This window comes from Schistocerca gregaria, chromosome 2 (assembly GCF_023897955.1).
Source record: "Schistocerca gregaria isolate iqSchGreg1 chromosome 2, iqSchGreg1.2, whole genome shotgun sequence".
Taxonomy (NCBI): Eukaryota; Metazoa; Arthropoda; class Insecta; order Orthoptera; family Acrididae; genus Schistocerca; species Schistocerca gregaria.
The window spans coordinates 568,987,008-569,008,634 of record NC_064921.1 but is presented as its reverse complement, the minus strand read 5'-3'; the positions used below and the strand labels follow the sequence as shown (position 1 = coordinate 569,008,634).

At 43.3% G+C, this 21,627-nt stretch overlaps 1 protein-coding gene across 1 annotated transcript; it reads left to right on the top strand.

The window, feature by feature from the left end:
- Positions 1-1,922: 1,922 nt before the first annotated feature.
- LOC126332873 (esterase SG1-like) lies at positions 1,923-17,452 on the top strand. Its single transcript, XM_049996689.1, has 3 exons — positions 1,923-2,095; positions 16,882-17,019; positions 17,099-17,452. The coding sequence occupies exons 1-3, from the start codon at positions 1,961-1,963 to the stop codon at positions 17,201-17,203; spliced, it is 378 nt and encodes a 125-aa protein (XP_049852646.1). The 5' UTR covers positions 1,923-1,960; the 3' UTR covers positions 17,204-17,452.
- The last annotated feature ends 4,175 nt before the right edge of the window (positions 17,453-21,627 follow it).

Sequence of the window (21,627 nt, the reverse complement as noted above, 5' to 3'; positions counted from 1 at the left end):
GAAGCCCATGCCATTACCCACTTGTACAACGTATTTGGTTTATGCATCCATATACAGTAGTCTTAATATTTTACTACACCGTAATATAGGATTTATTTCCTCAGAGTCTCTATGGGTATTACGTTATGCTTGCGTTTTGTATGGATAGTCATAAAATGTCACATATTTGTGTAACAATCTTTGTACAACTATGAACCCTCGCTTCAATTTTGTGGATTATCTGTTTAGAATTGAGTTATGTGATGATGGTCTAGGAAGCCGAAAGTCGATTCCTAACGACCTGTTAAATAAATATTATTGTGCAACATTAATACTGTGTATTCAAGTTTATAATGCTTTGATGACTGTATAAGCATTGTATTCATTATGTTGAATCGTAGAACATACTAATCAATAAAAGCATTTTCACGAATGATACAGGTTAAAAGTGAAAGAGTAAACAGCTTTTTCAAAAGGTAATCATGTTTCCCTACACCGCGTTAAATTTCTTCAAACGATCCAGAATGAGATTTCCACTCTGCAGCTAGCCCTCTAACCAAACACGCTGAGTTACCGTGCCGGCTATCTGCCAGTACCTCGTCTCCTACCTTCCAAACTTCACAGAAGCTATTCTGTTAACCAAGCAGAACTAGCATTCCTGGAAGAAAGGATATTGCGGAGACATGGCATGGCCACAGTCTTGGGGATGTTACCAGAATGAGATTTTCACTCCGAAACGCAGTGCGCTCTGATATGAAACACCCTGGCAGATTAAAACTGTGTGCCGGACCGCTGTGAGACTGTGAGGACGTGTCGTGAGTCGTGCTTGGGTACCTCAGATGGTAGAGCACCTGCCCGCGAAAGGCAGAGGTCCCTAGTTCGACTCTCGGTCCGGCACACAGTTTTAATCTGTCAGCAACTTTCGTATCAGCGCGCACTCCGCTGCGAGTGAAAATCTCATTCGGGGAACACCCCACAGGTTGTGGCGAAGCCATGTCTCCGCAATATCCTTTCTTCCAGGAGTTCTGCTTGGTACCTAGAGCCGGCTGAGGTGGCCGAGCGGTTCTAGGCGCTACAGTCCGGAACCACGCGACCGCTACGGTAGCACGTTCGAATCATGCCTCGGGCAAGGATGTGTGTGATGTAGTTAGGTTTAAGTTGGTCTAAGTTCTAGGGGACTGATGACCTCAGAAGCTCAGAGCCATTTGAGCCATTTTTTTGGTTCCTAGAGGCGCTTCTGTGAAGTTTGGAAGGTAGGAGACGACGTACTGGCAGAATGGAAGCTGTGAGGATGGGTCGTTAGTCGTACTTGGATAGCTCAGATGACAGAGCACTTGCCTGCGAAAGGCAAAAGTCCCGAGTTCGAGTCTCGGTTCAGCACAACGTTATAATCTGCCAGGAAGTTTCTCTTCAAAAGATGATTTGATTTTGATGAAATAAAGACTGTATGTTGCCGCACGCTAAACTGAAGTTACCTGAGAAACCCTCATGAAGATTCATTCTGTAGTTTTGGAGCTTAGTGTATTCAACGGAGAAATAGACACGACGGTTTTAGACAAATTTTAAATCACAATACGATATTGCTGTGCCTGTGTTATTCCAAATGACGATTATATATATATCCAAGTCTGAAGGAACAGGCACTGCGGCTGCTACAGTCGTCATGAAACACATGAAATGTATTCGCAGTTACGAATATGTTCTAACGTCATAATGGAACGACGACCATGAAAATTTGTGCCGAACCGGTGACCGCTCGCGAAATCCAGGGTTGAGTCCCGGACCTCAAAAATTCTCATTGTCGTTCCGTTATACAGCTGATGCTAGTACACACTCGAAAGTGCAATGCCCCTCTCCCCCCTCCAGCCTCAACGCGACGGGAAGCGGCGGTGAACTTAGCGGCAACGCACGACACAAGGCAACGCTCGAACGCGATGCGCTAGTAGAAGGCGGGCCCTGTCGTGCGAGAGATCAGACCGACATGTCTTCCGTTACAACGACTGTCCTCCAGGGAACTTTGTGGGGGAAGGTCGCCACCACTCACACTGGCAAGAAGTATTACAACTTCCAGGGCATTCCTTATGCCAAGCCGCCGGTTGGTCCACTCAGGTTCAAGGTTAGTAGTCGAGTTTTAAAGTCAGCTGACTTGCCTGACCAGTGCGTCTTTATAGAAACTGTAGTGCTGTCAGTTGTTCTTGTTTCAAGAAAATGATTCAAAAGATGGTATTACGCAGGTTTTTATGGTGACTTACAAGTCACAAATCGTCTTTCAAGATATTAAAAAATACTCCGTGCCCCCTAGATCCATCTCCCTTCTCCCTTCGCCTCCCCCCCCCCCCTCCCAACACCGATGAGAAACTACTGTATCAATGCCCTTGCCAGTGGGTATTCTTTTCTCAGTTCTGTAAAACGTAAACGCATTTTAAGTGTAGCTTATTATAACGAACATGAGGCCTACAAAACGTTTTCTTCTTTTTGTCGGTGTTTTCCACATATTTCATTCCTCTCCGATTCTGTGCAGAACCTTCTCATTTCTTACCTTATTAGTCTACCTAATTTTCAACATTAGCCTGTAGCACCACATCTCAAGGGTTCGATTCTCATCTGTTCCAGAATTTCTTCCTCAAACTATGACCTTTTTTCTGATACAAGCAGACTTAACCTGGCCAAGAATGCCCTTTTTGCCAGTGGTAGTCTGCTTTATATGTCCTCCTTGTCCGTCTGCCATGGGTTATTTTGCTGCCTAGGTAACTGAATTCCTCAACTTCCTCTATTTCTTACTCCAATCCTGATGTAATGTTTCAAACTGTTCTCATATTTACTACTACTCATAACTTACGTCTTTCTTCGATCTACTCTCAATTCATATTTTGCACTCATCAGACAGTTCATTCCGTTAAACATATCCTGTAATGTTTCACTGAGGGTAGCAACGTCATCAGCGAATTTTATCATTGATGTCCTATCACCTTGAGTTTTAATCTCGCTCTGGAACCTTTCTTTTATTTCTGTCCTTGCGTCTTCGATGCATACATGGGCAGTAGGGACGAAAGACTACATTCATGAATTTCATCCTTTGTTAATCCGGGCAGTTCTTACTTGGTCTTACACTCTTATTGTTGCCTCGTGGTTCTTGTACAGGGTGAGTCGCGTAAGACGTAACACCCCCTGCTTTATTCCGAAGGCAATTGCACGTATCGGCATGCGGTGTTCGGCGAATCATAGCGGACTATGGGGCACATACTTTGGTACATGCACAATAATCACAACGTTTACATTGACCGAAATAATGAGGCAAGTACATGTTTTTAAATGGGGCCTACACTTTTCTTACAATCATTCTAATGCTCTGGAAAAGACGCGTATAGTGATGTAACGCATGTTGGAATGGTGATTCAAACTTCGCTTAAAAGACGCTGGGAAGTATTGTGCGATTGAAGGTCGAGGCGGTCGGAAGCGGCTGCAGACAGTAAACACGCCTCGCGCGACCCGCAGGCCGAGTTACCGTTACATCACTATGCGCGTCTTTTCCAGAGCATTCGAATGATGATGAAAAAAGTATTGCATCCCATTTAAAAAACATGTACTTGCCTCATTATGTCGGTCAATGTAAACGTTGTGATTATTGTGCATGTACCAAAGTATGTGCCCCATAGTCCGCTATGATTCGTCAAAAACCGCATGCCGATACGTGCAATTGCCTTCAGAATAAAGCAGGGGGTGTTACGTCTTACGCGACTCACCCTGTATACATACTACATTACCCACCTTTCCCTACAGCACGCCTCTATTTTCTTAGAATTCCAGACATCTTGCATCATTTCACATTGTCGAACGTTTTTTCATGTCGAGAGATTCAATGAACGTGTCTCGATTTCTCATCAGTCTTGCTCCCATTATCGACTGCAACGTTAGAACTGCCTCTCTGATGTCTTTACCTTTCCTAAAGGGAAAACGGTAGTCATGTAACAAATCATCAATTTTCTTCCTTATTCTTCCGTATATTATTTCTGTCAGCAACATGTAAATATGAACTGTAAAGCGGATTGTGTGATAATTCTCGCTTCGGTTCTTGATTTCTTGAGGATCGTATAGATGATGTTTCTCCAAAGGTCTGGTTCAAATGGCTCTGAGCACTATGGGACTTAACACCTGTGGTCATCAGTCCCCTAGAACTTAGAACTACTTAAACCTAACTAACCTAAGGACATCACACATATCCATGCCCGATGCAGGATTCGAACCTGCGACCGTAACAGTCGTGCGGTTCCGGACTGCGCGCCTAGAATCGCTGGACCACCGCGGCCTCTAAAGGTCTGATTGTATATCGCCAGTCTCATACACCCTACTCACCAACGTGAATGTTCTTTTTGTTGTCATTTCTTCCAAAGATTTGAGAAATTCTGTTTGGAGATTACCTACCCCTACTGCTTTGTTTTACCTCAAGTCTTTCAAATATCTTCTAAATTCTAACAAAGGATCCTCCACCTCTTCCCTATCGACTCCTGTTCCTTCTTCTATCTCTCCGTCAGATAAGCCCTTCCCTCATGGAGGCCCTCATTATACTCTTTGCACCTATTCGCTCCCTCTTCTACATTTGACAGTGGAATTGTCATTGCACTCTCAATGTTACCGCTCTTGCTTATTTAATTTCATCGCAGGTTGTTAAAACTTTTCTATATACTGCGTCTGTCCTTCAGACAATCATTTCTTTTTCGGTTTCTGCGTGCTTTTACGCAGAAATTTCGGCTTACCGTCCCTGCTCATAATTTTTATTTCGTCTCTAGGGGACCTGTGTTTCTGTATTCCTGAATTTTCCTGTAAATTTTTGAATTTCGTCTTTCATCGATCGGCTGAAGTATTTCACCTGTTATCCATGGTTTCTTCGCAACTACCTTCCTTGTTCTTACGGTTTTCTTTCTAACTTCCAAAACTGCTCGTTTTACAGATATCCATTCCTCTTCAACTGAACTGCCTATCGAGATACTCATTTTCCTAGTATCTATAGCCTTAGAGAACCTTAAGCACGTTTCGTTATTACTTAGTACTTCTGTATCACACTTCTATGATCATTGATTCTTCCTTGCTTGTTTGTTGAACTTAAGCTTATTCTTCATCATTACTAAATTGTGATCTGAGTTTGTATCTGCTGCTGGGTAAGCCTCACAATCAATTACCTCATTTCGGAATCTATGATGTAATGTAACTGAAATCTTCTTGTGCCTCCCGGCTTTTTCCTAGTATACCTCGCCCTCTTGTTCCCTCGTGAACAGAGTATTCGCTATATTTATTGCAAAATTCAATTAGTATTGCCCTTCTCTCGTTCCTACTCCCAAGCCCACATCCTCCCGTACCTTCTTTTCCTCCCTCCCCTATAACTGCATTCAAATCCCCCATGAATGTTAGTTTTACATCTCCATTTACGTGCTATATTACCCGTTTAGTATCCTCACAGACTTCCTCTATCTCTTCATCCTCGTCGCGTGGAGTGGCCGCGTGGTTGGAGGCGCCATGTCACTAATCGTGCAGCCACTCCCGCCGGAGGTTCGAGTCCTCCCTCGGGCATGGGTGTGTGTATTGTTCTTAGCGTTAAGATAGTTTAAGTAGTGTGTAAGTCTAGGGACCGATGACCTCAGCAGTTTGATCCCTTAGGAATTCACACATATTTGAACATTTTTTATTCATCCTCTGGTTGTGCCGTCTGCATGTATATCTAAACTATTATTGTCAGTGTCAGTTTGATGATGAGTCCGATGAGAACAATCCCATCAGTGAACTTTACACAGCAACTCACACTCTGCCCTATCTTCCAATTTATAACGAATTCTACACTCATTATATCCATTATATCATTTTCTGCTGATGCTGACATTAAGCTGTACTCATCTGATCTAAGTCATACTCTTGTTATCATTTTACTTCATTGATCCCACTGTACCTACATCGAGCGTGAGCATTTCACTTTTCACGCTTACCTTCCAAGTTCAGACTTTTGGCATTCCATGACCCAACTCGTAGAACGTTACCCTTTGTTTGATTATTCAACCTTTTTCTCCTGGTCACCTCCCCCTACATCCATTTGAACCTGCTTACTGTATTCGAGCCCTTGTCTCTCACTGCAGGTATTACCCCCAACACTTCCACGACTAACCCAATAAATCTTTGATATCGCAGGATATGTTCTGTCAAACAATTTCTTATTTTAGTGAAATTTAGACGTAAATTAATTTTTTCTAAAATTCGATTCAGTATCTCGTTATTTCTAGTTCGGTCCACCCATGGTATCTTCAGAATTTTTTACCTCTTTCCTCCCCCAACGCCATTTCTTCGTGTCATCGATTGTGCTTTCATGGACCATAATTCAGAACCATTTATAATCGCTGTAAGCAAGTTGGACATAGCAGCGATGACAATCAATATTAATACGGCCTTCACCACACAAAATCACTTTTACTCGTGATTACCAGTTTCGATCTGATGTGGATCATATTCCGACCATACTCCAGTGATGACATGTGGAGATGGTGACACGGAACAGGAACTGTGAATACCTCTCATTGAGACTTCACACATTGTCAGTGGAGTTTAGACCAAAGAAATTTCACATCGGATTGAGTGAAAGTGTTTTTAAGTGATCAAGACTGTTCTGTATTATACTTCATGCGATGTCATTGCTTATTTGTATTCGTTTATTTCCTCATAATGAAACAATAATACTGAAAATATGAAATAAATTTAACGTTGTCGTTCTTCCAATAGTATAAAGTGATAAAATTGCTTTATCAAGAAAAATGGCTAACTAAAAGTAGTTACATATTACTCTAGGTTCAAAAATATATTCTCTCCACACTTGAAAAAACAAGAAAAGCCTTTTTGTCGACAATACGGAAGAAAGTAGCTGTACTGGCAATAAAATAATTTAGTACTTCAAATTATATAACAGGAATTTTCTATAGGTAATTGTCATGGAATAATATAAGGATGTGACTATAGGGTCATATTTATGCAGATGCTTCTCTTTCCTCCAAACGCCTCTTTAATTTTCCTATAGGTGGCTTCCGTTTTTCCCTAGTTATGCGAGCCTGCCTAGTGATCCCCCTGAAACTCTCAACAGTACATTGTTCCATCAATTTATCCAAATTTGGTATCTAAAATTTCCTCCATCCACAGCCCTATGGCGTGGATTCTTCTCCCTCTATTCCTTCTACCCCCGTTTCTGCCACTCTAGGTCACCAGCACATGTAGCCAGTCCATGTAGTGGGGCTGTTATATGGCATGTGCAAAGCCCTGACATCACAGGAATCACACTACTCTTAGCTCAGCTGTTACCTCCCCATGTATGCAAAGGAGTGGTTGCTTGTCATTCTGGTACATCGGAACTCGCAGAAATGGCTAATGTGCCAAACAACCCTTGATGTAACATGGTAGCGCCCATGGGAAGAGCCCCTAAATGCAGTGGATGGTATTTGGGCTGATGCGTGGCAGATGAAGCGCATCAAGCCGCAAAACTCTCCGTTTTCAAATGGCCCTCCCTGTATGTGGTTCCAGATCATTCATTGTTGCTTCATACAACCCTGGGTATCCTAGTAAGATGTCCAGGCTCACCATCTTGGGATAACACTTTTCCCACTACGTAGTCTATACTAAGTCAGACGAGGTGACATTCACCGCCAGCAAGCTGTTATTTCTTGTGTAGAATATCGAGAACAAGTGTGGCAAAACGGAGTCTCTCAGTAACATGTGGTCAGGCTCCCCGTTAGCCAAAGCTTCTTCTGTCGCCCAATCTACTGCTCTTCTTGCTCGTGGTCTTGTGTCTTGGTGAAGTTCTAGTGTCTCTTACCCCTTACCAGTCTGAATATGGTGCAGGGAGTGATTTTTCTTAGGGGATCTCATCCTTCAAAGTGATGAGGAACTCTGGGCTAATCTGTAGTGACAAAGAATTAATTTTGGTCGATGAGTGCAGAAAAGTGATAAAGACAACTGCACCGCTACTAACGCCTTTTTTCGAGATTTTGAGGAGGACACCGTCCCAGAGAACGTCAAGGTTATGTTCCACCAATGTGACGTGGAGCTGTATGTCATGACATCCGTGAGGTGCTTTACTTTTGGCCATAAGTCTTCCTGCTGTGTGGTGGAACCTCACTGTAGTGGCTGTGGACTTTCACTCTTTGAGGGAAGCCCCTGTGTTCCGTCACCTGAATGTGTAATTTGTCGTGACCGCCACTCTCCATGCTCGCCATATTGCCCAGTTTAAAGAAAAGAAGGTCCAAGAGTATGTCCCTAAAACATCTGTCTTATACTGAGGCTTGTCAAAAATATAACCAACTCCAACCAGATCGACGTTGATACGCCCGCTAAGCCTGCTGGGCAGAACAGGTAATTAGGATTGTGGAAAGGGTCAAATAAGGTTGGGGTCAGTTTCACTTTCTAATTGTAATTTATTGTAATTTAATAACACTTTTACAACCAAATCGGCACGTAGCCAGACCTTTACCAAATGTAACTCTTTCGTGGCTGAAGGCCTCCAAACACGAAATCTTAACAAATCAACAAGATAAAAATCCAATTAAGATAGGAATAAAATAATAAAAAAAACGTCACAGGAAATTAGATAGAACAAACATATACGAGGTGCAATACCAAAGGCTGAAGGCCACAATTAGGTTTCAGAATTTTAGAACATATTACCATAGTCTTTTAAAGGCAGAAGGCCGGAATGTTTAAAAACAAGAAATCCTAAAAATCAACAAAATAAAAATGCAATCAGAAGACAAATTAAATAAAATTAAAAATCGGATCACGTCTAAATGGAAAGCCTCAAAGCAAATCAGAGTGAAGAAACATATGCAAGGTGCTTTACCATAATCTTTAAAGGCAGAAGTCCGCAAAGTTGAAGCTTTTGAGATAAATTTAAGGATTAATTTCGCAAAATTTTTAAGAAAAAGAAAAAAATAACCATAAGCCTTAAGTTTTAAGCAGCTGAAAACAGCTAATTAAACGCCGGTGGTACTCAGAAGCCCCCAGGAAGGTCGGTCTGCCCTGGTTTACTTAGGCGAGACAGGTGGTGAGCCCAACTACATATGATCCGTCGGAACAGACACTGACAGACACTGACCGACCGACACAACGATTGTCTTCCTTTCAATCAGTACATGGGAGCTCAATCACAAAAGCTACGAACGTGATTGTCCACAATGAAATATTTATTACCTGTCGAAACTACATGCCATGTTGGACAGTGACAACAGGTGAGGAAAGAATGCTGTCTGAAGCTACGTCAGTTCCTAGGGCAGGTAACCAGAACACTAAAGGCCACGAGGCATAAAATTCCACTGGTGTACTCTAATTGTAATCAACCAAATAGTTAATTGCACCTTATGGCGGCTAAATTTCAGCAGTAGCAACACTCGGTGTTGCTGACACGAAAACCTCCCCAACAGCAAACCACCGAAACGAACCACCACAACATCAATGGACGTGGCTTGGATAGTTGAAACCAGTACTCAAATTTGACGTCCTGGGTTGGTGAACCACGAAGTTAGTAGCGATCGGACAGCTCCACACATGCTCCGACACTGTACAGGGGCTGGCAGCGAACCCAGGCGACTGCACCGCCCAGAGATAACTTCCCTCGTTCGCAACAACCGAACGACTGCCCGCTGGTCTGTCCGCGACTGCTGCTTTGTCGCGACTCCCCTGCTGGTGCGTCTCCCAAACACTTCCAGGCACACGACGGCGAAAATACGGGCTCGGTCCCAACCATGCAGAGGGAATGACATCCCTGCACCAGAAAAGGACCGACCCAAGTTCCACAAGATGGTAACTGAAGGGGCTCAGAAGCGCTTGGAGAACCAATTACACGTCGCCCGATGAGACGATCGACCTCTCAGAGGCAATACCCTGACAACATTTAACATAACTTGTCAAGGGAAATAACTCCAACTATACACTCACCCTGACAAACACTTGCACGAAGACCCAGGCGATATCCAGCAATAACTAAGCATCCACGAAGACAAATCGGTAGTCGATGCACGCACACACACAGCCGATTCATGAACGATCGGCAAGCCAAAACGCGCCGTCCAGTTGGACGACCGACCTACTATCCGCCAAGATCTTGGCCTAGCTCAAGTGATGCGTGGCGGCACAGGCCTCACTGCTGCTCCAACCCGACTGCACGAGTGCCACATTGCAACTCCCCGACTGGCAGGTCCAGACAGTGCTCCAGACGCATTCCAACTGACTGGCAGACCCGAACTCCCTACCACTGACAACGACCGGGAAGTAATAGCAGTCGAGCAAAGATTCCACAAGAAGGCATGTGTCGATACGCCCTGACGGTCAGGCAAAGCAGCAACTCAGTGACAGTAGTAATTTAATTTAGCGTAGTGAGGTGGAAGTACGTTAAAACAGGGTGTAAAATACATGATAGCTGGAACACGAGCCACGCACGGCTTAGTTGTCTTCTATTTTTGCCTCATGGTCTCATCTCCCCTCTCCTCTCCCCCTACACTACAACTCCCGCTTCTCATCCCCCCGACCCAACAACTGCTATCCCCTCCCCTCAAAGAACTGCTCCACATCCACCTTCTCACACACCTCCCCTGCATTCTTACGGCAGGAAGCGCGCAACCTTTCGTCTGACGATGGGTACTGTCATCTACCGGAAATACATTAACTTGTGTCCTCTTATTCTGCATTCTATCTTGCTCATCAAGAAATGCACTTTGATGACAACCACTCTCCAACATTTTGTGGTTATCAGCTGTTTTGTTGGAACCATGCTGGCTCTGAAACAGCGCCAATGTCATAAGTGACTGGATCCCCCTTAGCACCAACCTGGAAGCAATAGTGGCATTAATGTGAACAGCCCCAGCACTCACCGTTTGCAATGTCTACCTCCATCCAGGTAGCCCACATCCTTATGTTGGACTGCCTACTTTAACAGGGCAAATACCACCTACATATCTCCTCCTATGGGATGTCAGTGCACACCACCCAGTGTAAGGGTGTGTTTCTTTGGGCGGTAGGGGTCTTTCAATTGACCAGATTATTACAGATTTTAATTTGTGACTACCCAGTGACGGTTCTATTACACAATTCAGTGCTACTCATCGCACCTTGTCTGCCATCGATCTCATTGTCTCCTCCTCTGCTGTTGTGGCTTCACTACACTGGTCACCCCATGATGATGATCTTCGTGAAAGTGACCACTTTCCGGTGAGTCTATCGAGCCCCTTCCTGGCGGATTTTCGAGTCCTCCATCGGGCATGGGTGCATATGGTTGTCCTTAGGATAATTTAGGTTAAGTAGTGTGTAAGCTTAGGGACTGATGACCTTAGCAGTTAAGTCCCGCAAGATGTCACACACATTTGAACATTATTTTGATCCCCTTCCGACATCAGGCAGAGGGGTTTCCATGTAGGGTATTTTGCAGAGCTAATTGACCTTTACATACGTCTGCTGTGCACTTAAACACCTCTCTCCTGGAGGTGATGTTGTCACGCAAGATGTATCTGGCTCAGCTATCCAACTATCCACTGGTCATACCTGTCATCGACCGATAGTGTGGTCGGCCGAGGACATAGCAGTCGCTATCCAGGTCCGCTGAGAGGCGCTGCAACGGTTTAAACGACAACCTTCGTAGACTAATCTTATCGCTTTTACACACCTTGATGCTAAGACTCGCTGCCTTACTAAACAGAGGTAAAACGAATGCTGGAAGCTCTATTTACTGCTTGGGAACTAAAGTGTCTTCATCCCATGTTTGGTCCAAGCCCCATAGCCTTCTGTACAGCCAGTAACAGTCAAGTGTCTAGGATTTTTTTTACAGGGAGCTCCATCAATCCTTGCAGAACACCTCGCAACACATTTTGTGACAGCATTGGCTTCCTCTTCCTATTCTACTATCCTTCTTCGGCAGAAACAATGGGTTGGAGAAACTGCCTTCTGTTTAAACCCCACCAAGCTGAAGCCTATAATGAATCCTTCACTCAATGGCAATTCTTGTAGGCTGTTACTTCTTCACCTGACTTAGTCCCAAGCCAAGATTCCATCTACTACCAGATGATCCAACACTGGGACGTTACCCAGAGGCAACATCTGCTCATGGCTGTCCCCATACTTAAGCTTGCGGCGAACCCAACATCTCTTGATAGCTACCAACCAATTAACCTGACCAGTTTTCTTTTTAAACTGCTTGAGAGAATAGTTAGCATCCTGTTATGTTTGGTACTCAGGGCCTTTTGTCCGCCAAACAGTGTGGCTTCCAAGAAGTACGATCTACAGTGACGATTTACTCATATTGGAAACAGCAATGTAGCAGGCTTTTGCTAAAAGTCGATGCCCTGTATGGTCTTCTTTGGCCTAGATGATCCAACACTTGGACATTACCAAGAGGCAACATCTACTCAGGGTCTCTCCCCATACTTAAGACTGGGAAGAACCCAGCATCTCTCGATAGCTACTGACCAATTGACCTTACAAACTTCCTTTGCAAACTGCTGGAGAGGATACTTCCTGTTATGTTTGGCATTCGGGGCCTTTTGTCCACTTATCAGTGTTTCTTCCAGGAAGGTCGATGTATAATGACCACATTGGCAACAGCAATGTGACAGGCTTTTGCTAAATGCTGAAACCTTATATGGTCATCTTTGACCTACATAAGGCATACAACACAGCTTGGCTCCAACATTTCAGTTAGCCTCTAAGACTGGGGCTCACACAGCCTCCTTCCGATTTTAATCCACAAGTTTTTATCTCACCAGCTCTTTCAGATTAGATCAGGCACTTCAATCTGCATCCTTGGATCTTGGGGAATGGTTTCCCACAGGGTTCTGTGTTGACTGTTCTGATTGACTTCAATATTTAGCACTCGATGTAACAGTATGTTGTACCTGATAGTAACAAAAACACATTTGTTGTGTGACTGCTTTATTATTTAACGAAACTATTTTCCAGATTTTGAATACCACAGTGGCATGCCGAAAGAAGTGTCGGAATGGTCAGCATAACGGACCAGCATTCGGGGGGATGATGGTTCAACACTGCACCTGGCCATAAAGATTTCAGTTTTCTGTGATTTCCATAAATCACTCCAGGCAAATGTCGAGATGATACCTTTGAAAGGGCACGGCCGATTTCCTTCCCCATCCTTAAAATTATACTAGTTTGTGTTCCGTCTCTAATGACTTTGTTCTCGACGGTGAGTTAAAAAATTTATTTTTTCATAGTGGCGTCTAACGCGGAAGCGACCATGAGTGGCTGTTGTAGAAACTACATCCAGTCACTTTACCGAAATATTTAATTCGACCGGTAGCTGTTAACATCGAAATTGACTACATACACAATTTTCACCGTGTTAGACATCTTAGTAGAACACATTGCATATGGGTGGGATCGCTATAGCATTCGCACGAAAACATACTTTTTGCCATTCAGCGTGCCGACAGCGGAATTCCGTACCGGTGAAACACAAAAGTTTGTACTTTTTGGACAGTGGGAACCGATGAAACGCCATGTAAAATACCAGACCAGTCTGACGGACGTTTATACATGATTCGTCGTTCCATCATGCAGCCATTACTACAGTCGACACTTACCTGTCCATTGCTCACATGTAGGCAAAATGGTCATCTTGTGTTGCGATCAGATTAAGTGATTCTGCACTCATTCGTCACTGGATACTACCTTCTCCCATTTTCTGGTTACAAAACCGTGCAACTGTCATGGAATTTCCTCTAGTACTCAAAATGTCATTGGTTGCAATTTGCTTTCACTTTTCAACTCCGTTTGGCAGTTCTTCTGCGACTGAGATTGGAGTAATATTGACTTTGCGGTCACAAAGTCCAACGTGCTTCTGGGCATATTTGTGATTTCAAATACTCATTACCGGTGCAGTGTTCCCAGAATCCTCCATGTTTGGATTTACCGAGACACTGTTTGTAAGTATTGGAATCTTTTGCAAATTTGAACGTATTCTTTTGTGTAACATAATGTTGAAATGACAAAGATTCACATTATTACCTTTTTAAGCATCAGCAGTGTCAGAGGTATTGCACTTTCTACACAGTAGTAAAAGAACGGAGAATATTTGCAGGAGACGCCTTAAAACTATCACATAATTAATGTTACACTCCAAATGGTAGGAGAAATTTAATGCATCTGCCTCCATTGAGTGAGAGGTTTAAGACAGGTGCACTGAAAATTGGTAAAAACATGATCTACATTTGTCTGTCCATGGCGAATACTATTGTGATAGCTTTTAAGCAGTACTTACATGCGTATACAATTTTATGTATAAAAAGTTGTCAGTTAAAACGCCACTTCATATTCGCGATTGAAATTTTATCTGAACTGCACAGGGTAAGTTAATCGAGAACTCCTTATCCAAGTATTGTGAAGCAAAAACGACGTTGCAGTTTAGTGTTTTATGTCTCAGAAATGGAAACAACGAATGCATGAAACAAGCACAGTTGTTATGCCAAAAAAAATGCATGGTTTTATACTTTATCTCTTTATAGTTCTGATACATTGCAGAAATATTAAGATATTGTTTAGATTTATTGATGCTTGCAGAATGCTACAAGAAAGTGTTATTTCCTTTGTTGTCCTATGTGGGAGGCGAACGATCACAGAATGTTTAGTCTTTGTCGTTGATGTTGTTATTGTTAGTATGTTTGTGTGCGTTTGTGCGTGCGTGCGCAGTGGTATGATGGAGAATGAGATGTGAGAGACATTTTGATGACTTCTGCAGTGACGTCTGCGGTATAAGGGTATAGAAAGGGAGAAACGACATTTCACATACTTGTCCCGATGTGTCTACGACCATGGCTTCGCCTCTGATCACACAATAGAACTCATTCCCGTCTCATACACTATTTCATCAACACTATCTCATACTAAATGAAACAATAAGTTTACTGTTACCAGTGACTGTTTATTTGTTTCCACGACGCGTTTCGAAGGTTTAAACCTCCATCATCAGGTGGATATACATCATTTAATATGGCATTTGTGTGTTTGTGTTGTGTTACGATTAAGATTATTTTTGTTTATACAATATGATAGTGTTCATGTGATGTGCTACGACTGTGAAAGGATCCTGTAACCACTGGAGACAGTGTCACAACTTCCTCCAAAGAAATCGTAACACAACACACACACAAATGCCATATTAACTGATTTATATCCACCTGATGATGGAGGTTTAAACCTTCGAAACGCGTCGTTGAAACAAATAAACAGTGACTGGTAACAGTAAACTTATTGTTTCATTTAATGTCAATAACAGTCACGGTAAAGCCTAACCTAAAAATGTTCGCATTTAAAGACTATCTCATACGTAATGCGGAACTGAGAACTAGGTGTCATGTGAGGCGAAACCGCCAGTATAAAAGGTGGTTGGGAGTATTTTGTTGGAAGCATGGAGCAGCGATTACAACACATTGAGTCTCTGTTCGTCCATCATCAACAGGGGACATCGACTGGTGAAGTAATTGTCAATGTCAATGAAATTCACCAGCAGCCTTTTACTTTAAGATGTTATTTTATTCTATTGAGAATGTCATCTTCAGGCCCCACACGCATCTATCAAAATAAACGAACTTGTGGTGTAGTGCCGTGAATCACTGCATATCGTGAATTCAGTCGTTCTACAATTGCTTCATTCGAAAACGTGATAGCATTCGAAGACGTGAGTTGCTATCACTACTTCGAATGAGGCAATTGTAGAACTACTAAATTCACGATATCCAGTGCTTTATGGCGCTATACGACAAGTTCATTTATTTGGATACACGCGTATGGGGCCCGAAGATGGCATAATGAAATGCCGAAACTGTTAACCTTCACAACAGAATAAAATACTGTCTTAAAGTACACGGCTGTTGGTGAATTTTATTGACATTGACAATTACACAATGGGTCACTCGAGAGAGCTAAGCGTCTTCGAACTCGGTCTAGTTACCGGTTGCCATCAGAGTAACAAATCCTTCAGGGACATTTCAAACCTTCTACAGCTGTCTACAACCACAGTTGGTGATGTGGACGCGTAGAAGCAAGCACAGCTAAACCCAGATCAGGTAGAGCACACATACGACAGACAGGGGCCGTCGAGAACTGCGGAGGATGGGTGTATAAAATCACATGAAATCAGGGGAAGGAATAACTCGGGAGCTTCAAAGTGATACCGGCAGCCCGGGTAGTACAATGGACGGTGCGTAAGAAGTGAAAAAGGATGAGGTACAGTTATCAGTCAGCTCCTCGTAAGCTACACATTTATGTAGTGATTGCCAATCGATGCATGAGGTGTTGTAAAGAGCGACGCCACCAGATAGTGGATGACTGTGAACGAGTGATTTGAAGCGATGAATGTCTTTATAGTCTGTGTAGTGCTAACAGTGATGAGAATATAAAACAGTTTACAGCATAATGTTCTGCATACAACAGTGGGACAGTTCGCAGACGATGAGTGAATCAGCGTGACAAAGCACTCTCTCATAAAGGGGCCTTTGTCTGGCAGTGGTCTGTGTACAGTAATATTCCTGAGTTGACTTGCCTGTCCAGAGTCCCAACCTGAACTCAATGGAACACCTTTGGGATGAGTTAGGACTTCCCTCCACACCCCAGCGTCCAACGTCACTATCTTCTATGGTTTCGGCTCTTGAGAAAGAATGGACTGCCATTCATCCACAGACACTCAGACACCTCACTGAAAGCATACCAGCAGAGTTCAATCTGCCTTAAAAGCCACTAATAGGCGTCCGAAAAATTTTGAGGAGATTGTGTGTCCGCTAAAGGCCAATTAGCTGTAATCCTTTTGACAGGAAAAGTACCTTTACCTTGGCACCCCATGCCTCTAACATGTAGAGTCTTCAGAACTGATACATGTCTTTGCAGTCACCTGAGCCTGCGGAGCCGTGGTTCAGAGTGAGAGACGCCACGAAGCAAGGCATCGTGACCCCTCAGGTCAGTGAGACCACGTGGCAGTACATGGGGGACGAAGACTGTCTGTTCCTCAACGTCTACACACCTCAGGTGCTGTATTTTAATCCCTATCATTTAGTGCGAGTGCCTTTCCTGTTTAACGTGCAGGTCTGATTATGTTCTGCTGCAGATGCCGAGTGATAGCAGCGGCGCCCTGATACCGGTGATGGTGTGGATCCATGGCGGCGGTTACACGGTCGCCTCTGGGAACACCGACATGTACGGTCCTGACTAACTGCTCGATCACGGTGTCATCATTGCTGCTCGATCACGGTGTGGTCATTGTCACACTCAACTACGGACTCTGCGTTCTGGCTGCGTTACCACTAAATTCAAGAAAAAATCACTTAATTTTGTTCATTGTTTTCACTGTTTCTTCCGTGTACTACTCTCTAAAAATAAAGAAGAACAGCCTTCGATCACAATAGTGATTTCATTTCAATGCACGATGCATTTCGAGCCTTCAGGGCTCATCTTCAGGTGCTTTGACTGGCTACATCTTTTTTTTTTTCAAGTTTAGGTTAGTTCTGGTCCTGATAAGATTACATTGATACAGTATATCGTGGGGTGCCAATGAAACTGGTATAGGCAGTCGTAATCAAATACATAGATATGTAAACAGGCAGAATACAGCGCTGCGATCGGCAACGCCTCTATAAGACACCAAGTGTCTAGCGCAGTTGTTAGGTCGGTTACTGCTGCTACAATGGCTGGTTATCAAGACTTAGACAAGTTTGCACGTGGTATTATAGTCGCCGCATGAGCGATGGAACACAGTATCTCCGAGGTGGCGATGAAGTGTGGATTTTCCCGTACGACTGTTTCACGAATGTGCCGTGAATATCAGGAATCCGGTAAAACACTAAATCTCCGACATCGCTGCGGCAGCAAAAAGATCCTGCAAGAAAGGGACCAACGACGACTGAAAGAATCGTTCCCCATCACATAAGTGTAACCATTCTTCAGAATGCTGCAGAGCCGCGGGGGTTTAGCCGAGCGGTCTGAAGGCCCTGCTCTCACGGACTGTGCGGCTGGTCCCGGCGGAGGTTCGAGTCCTCCTCGGGCATGGGTGTGTGTGTTTGTCCTTAGGATCATTTAGGTTAAGTAGTGTGTAAGCTTAGGGACTCATGACCTTGGCAGTTAAGTCCCATAAGATTTCACACACATTTGAACATTTTTGAGTGCTGCAGATTTCAATGCTGGGCCATGAAGAAGTGCCAGCGTGCGAACCAAACGAAAGACCATCGATATGGGGTTTCGGAGCCTAAGGCCCACTCGTGTACCCTTTGATTACTACATGACACAAAGCTTTACGCCTCGCCTGGGCCTGTCAACAGCGACATTCGACTGTTGACTGGAAACATGTTGCCTGTTCGGACGGGTCTTATGCCAAATTGTAAAGAGCGGAAGGACGTGTACGGGTATGGAAGTATGGAGACAACCCCACGAATCCATGGACCTTGCAGGTCAGCAGGGAACCGTTGAAGCCTGTGGATGCTCTGCAGTGGTGTGGAGCGTGTGTAGTTGGAGTAATATGGGACCCGAGTTCGCCTAGATACGACTGACAGGTGACAAATATGTAAGAATCCTGTCTGATCACCTGCATCCATTTATGTCCATTGTGCATTCCGACGGACTTGGGAAATTCCAACAGGTTAAAGCGACGCCCCACAGGCCCAGAATTGCTACAGAGTTTTCTGCAGGAACAATCTTCTTAGTTTAAACACTTCCGCTGGTCACAAACTCTACAGACATGAACATTATTGAGCATATCTGGCATGTATTTCTGCGTGCTGTTCAGAAGAGATCCCCGCCTCCTCGTACTCCTACGGATTTATTTAAGAAGAGCACTGGAGGATTCATGGTGTCAGTTCCCTCCAGCACTACTTCAGGCATTACTCGAGTCCATGCCACGTCGTGTTGTGGAACTTCTGCGTGTTTGCGGGAGCCCTAAACGATATTAGGCAGACGTACTAGTTTCTTTGGCTCTGCAGTGTATATTGACAAAGTGCTACTCTTATAAGGAATGGAATTAACCTAAGTTTGAGAAAAAGCCGTTGCAGGCTGTCATAGCACCTGAAGATACGCATATACCAATGCATCATTCATTGAAATAAAATTGCGATTGTGATTTAAGGTCGTTGTTTTTTATTTTATAAAAAATACATAGTCACTATCAGTGAATTTAAGTGTCACACTAGTGATAGAATAACTCTAAAGTGATGGAACGCCGCAGAAACAAAAAAAAAGACAAAGGTAATATGTAAATAACAAGTTGTCCAAATGTGTAAGAATTATCTGTATATGTGCCTACAATCTTTTTATGTAACGTTCAGTACGTTTTTCTTAGAATATGCTTCACTTGTGTTGCCCTTTTATTGCAACGTCCTTGTAACTAGGTTTCATATGCAATCATTCTAGACAGGAAATCGATGTTCTACGCTGTTTCTGGTGTTTCGAAACGGCTACAATTTCTTCACTTTGTATCAGCTCATACTGCCTGCCTGAACTCTGATAGGCGGTGCGGGTTACTGATACAGAATCATTGATTCTGTTTTTCATCACATATGCCGTATGTTGATAACATCTGTTTCTGTTACTGAAATTACGAGTGCGTATGCCCAAAGAAGAATCAGGTAACACGTTACTTTACCCCAGAGACATGTTGCGGTACAACGACAGCAAAATCACAGGAATTGTAGCTCTTACAGAGGCTTAACGGCTGTCGTTCTTCTTTCGAACTGTTCGCGAATGGAACAGTAAAGCGGAGAACTGGTAACTGTACTAGGGATTCCAATTGTAACACCACAAATGGCACACGGAACACAAATGTTGAAGCAGTTGTGTTCGACAAAAAGGTTCGACATATCGAACAAGGCTTTCAAAATGTTGTCATTTTCCACCTTGGCTTTATTACAGTCACCGTCATTTATTTCACCCCATTAGCTAGCATCGGTGATGTGCTATTTTCAGGTGCTTGCTTATGTTTTTGGTAATTTTACACACTCTATGTGACTGTATACAGTGAACTGCTGTCATTTAAATATACAACTGTTGTCATGGTCTGTATAGCTGGTGATAACAGTCCCTAGGTAATTAAAGCTCATCATTCGTTCAATTGACGTATCACCTGCTTCTCATTTACATGATACACCTAGTTTTGATGTTAGCATACTCCTAGTACTTTTGGATTATAATTCCATTTTACATTGCTTAACTGTTTCATTAAATTTCTGCATAACCTTTGTAAATTATCCTCGCCATTTATCAGTTCAGCATCATCAGTATAACATATAATATTTACCACTACATTTCCCATTTTGTATCCCAGTTTTTTCTTACGCCATCAGTGATGTGGTGGTCCGCAGCTCGTGGTCTAGTGGTTATCATTGCTGTCTCTGGCTCACGTCATCCCGGGTTCTATTCCCAGCAGGGTTGGGGACCTTCTCTGCCTAGGGACTGGGTGTTTGTGTTGTCCTCAACCATTCATCATCATCATCATCATCATCATCATCATTAGTTACAGTGGCTAGTTGTACTATGTCAAAATTGGACTGAGGAAATATTGGGACTTTGTAAGAGCGCTGATGACGGAGCAGTTGAGCGCCCCATAAACCAATCATCATAAGCAATGTGGTCCATTATTAATTCTATAATTTTCACGAAACTCATCAGTGCACTGTTGTCGATTAAGAGTTGAGTTATACCCTTTTCCTAATCCTATCAAAGGCTTTTGACAAGTCAACGAAGCATACTTTGGTTGGGTTATCAAACTCCATGGATTTCTCCACAGTCTGTCTTAAAGCTATAACGACTAAACCAGTGGGGTCAAGCGGTAAAGGCAGTTAGGGTAGCCAGATGTCTTAAAAATTCTGTGTAGGTAAACAAATATATGACAATTGATAGAAATATATAAATATGTAAAACAATGGTGGGTACTGTTTTGACATACGCAGCAGAAACTAAAGCAGAAACGAAAAAGATAAAAGAAAACGGTAGTGGGCAAAGGGGATAACGATGTAAACACAAGATATAAATAAATGGATGAAGACAAGAAAACGAAATTCGAAAGCTGAACCCAAGCATGGATGACCGCAAGATAAACTACCACCCAACAGCAGCAACTGTCCAGCACATCCACGGAATGAGGCCCACAAACAGGGGCAAGTCTAGTCAGCAGAAGAAAAAGAACAACCTTTGTTGTAGTAGAATCGAACGAGAACAACATTCCACGCTCATTAATGATTTGACACTAATGCCGTAGACTACAGAAAAGTTCGTGGTACATCGTGTATAACGTTTCTCAGCATTTTTTGAATTGACGTTGTAATCGACGAAGACTCATCGACATATGTAGACCTAAATTTACGTGCGCTTTTGGAAAGTGTTTTATGACCATTCCTTTTCATGTTGCATATTAGTGACCTTGCCTAGTTGAATACACAGGCTCACGTCAAACCATTGATGTTAAACAACGTTGTGTGGGCCCGTACTTGCTTGCGTAATCTCCCGACTACGCCACGCCAGTTGGCAGCTTACCCTTTGTCTTAGAGGGTAATGGGAGGAGAGGTGGTGGCAAAAATTTGCTGATCGGAAGGCTTGTCACCAGTGTCATGTATTAAATTCTAAACCTATCTGCAGTGTGTCTTTGAACGAGGG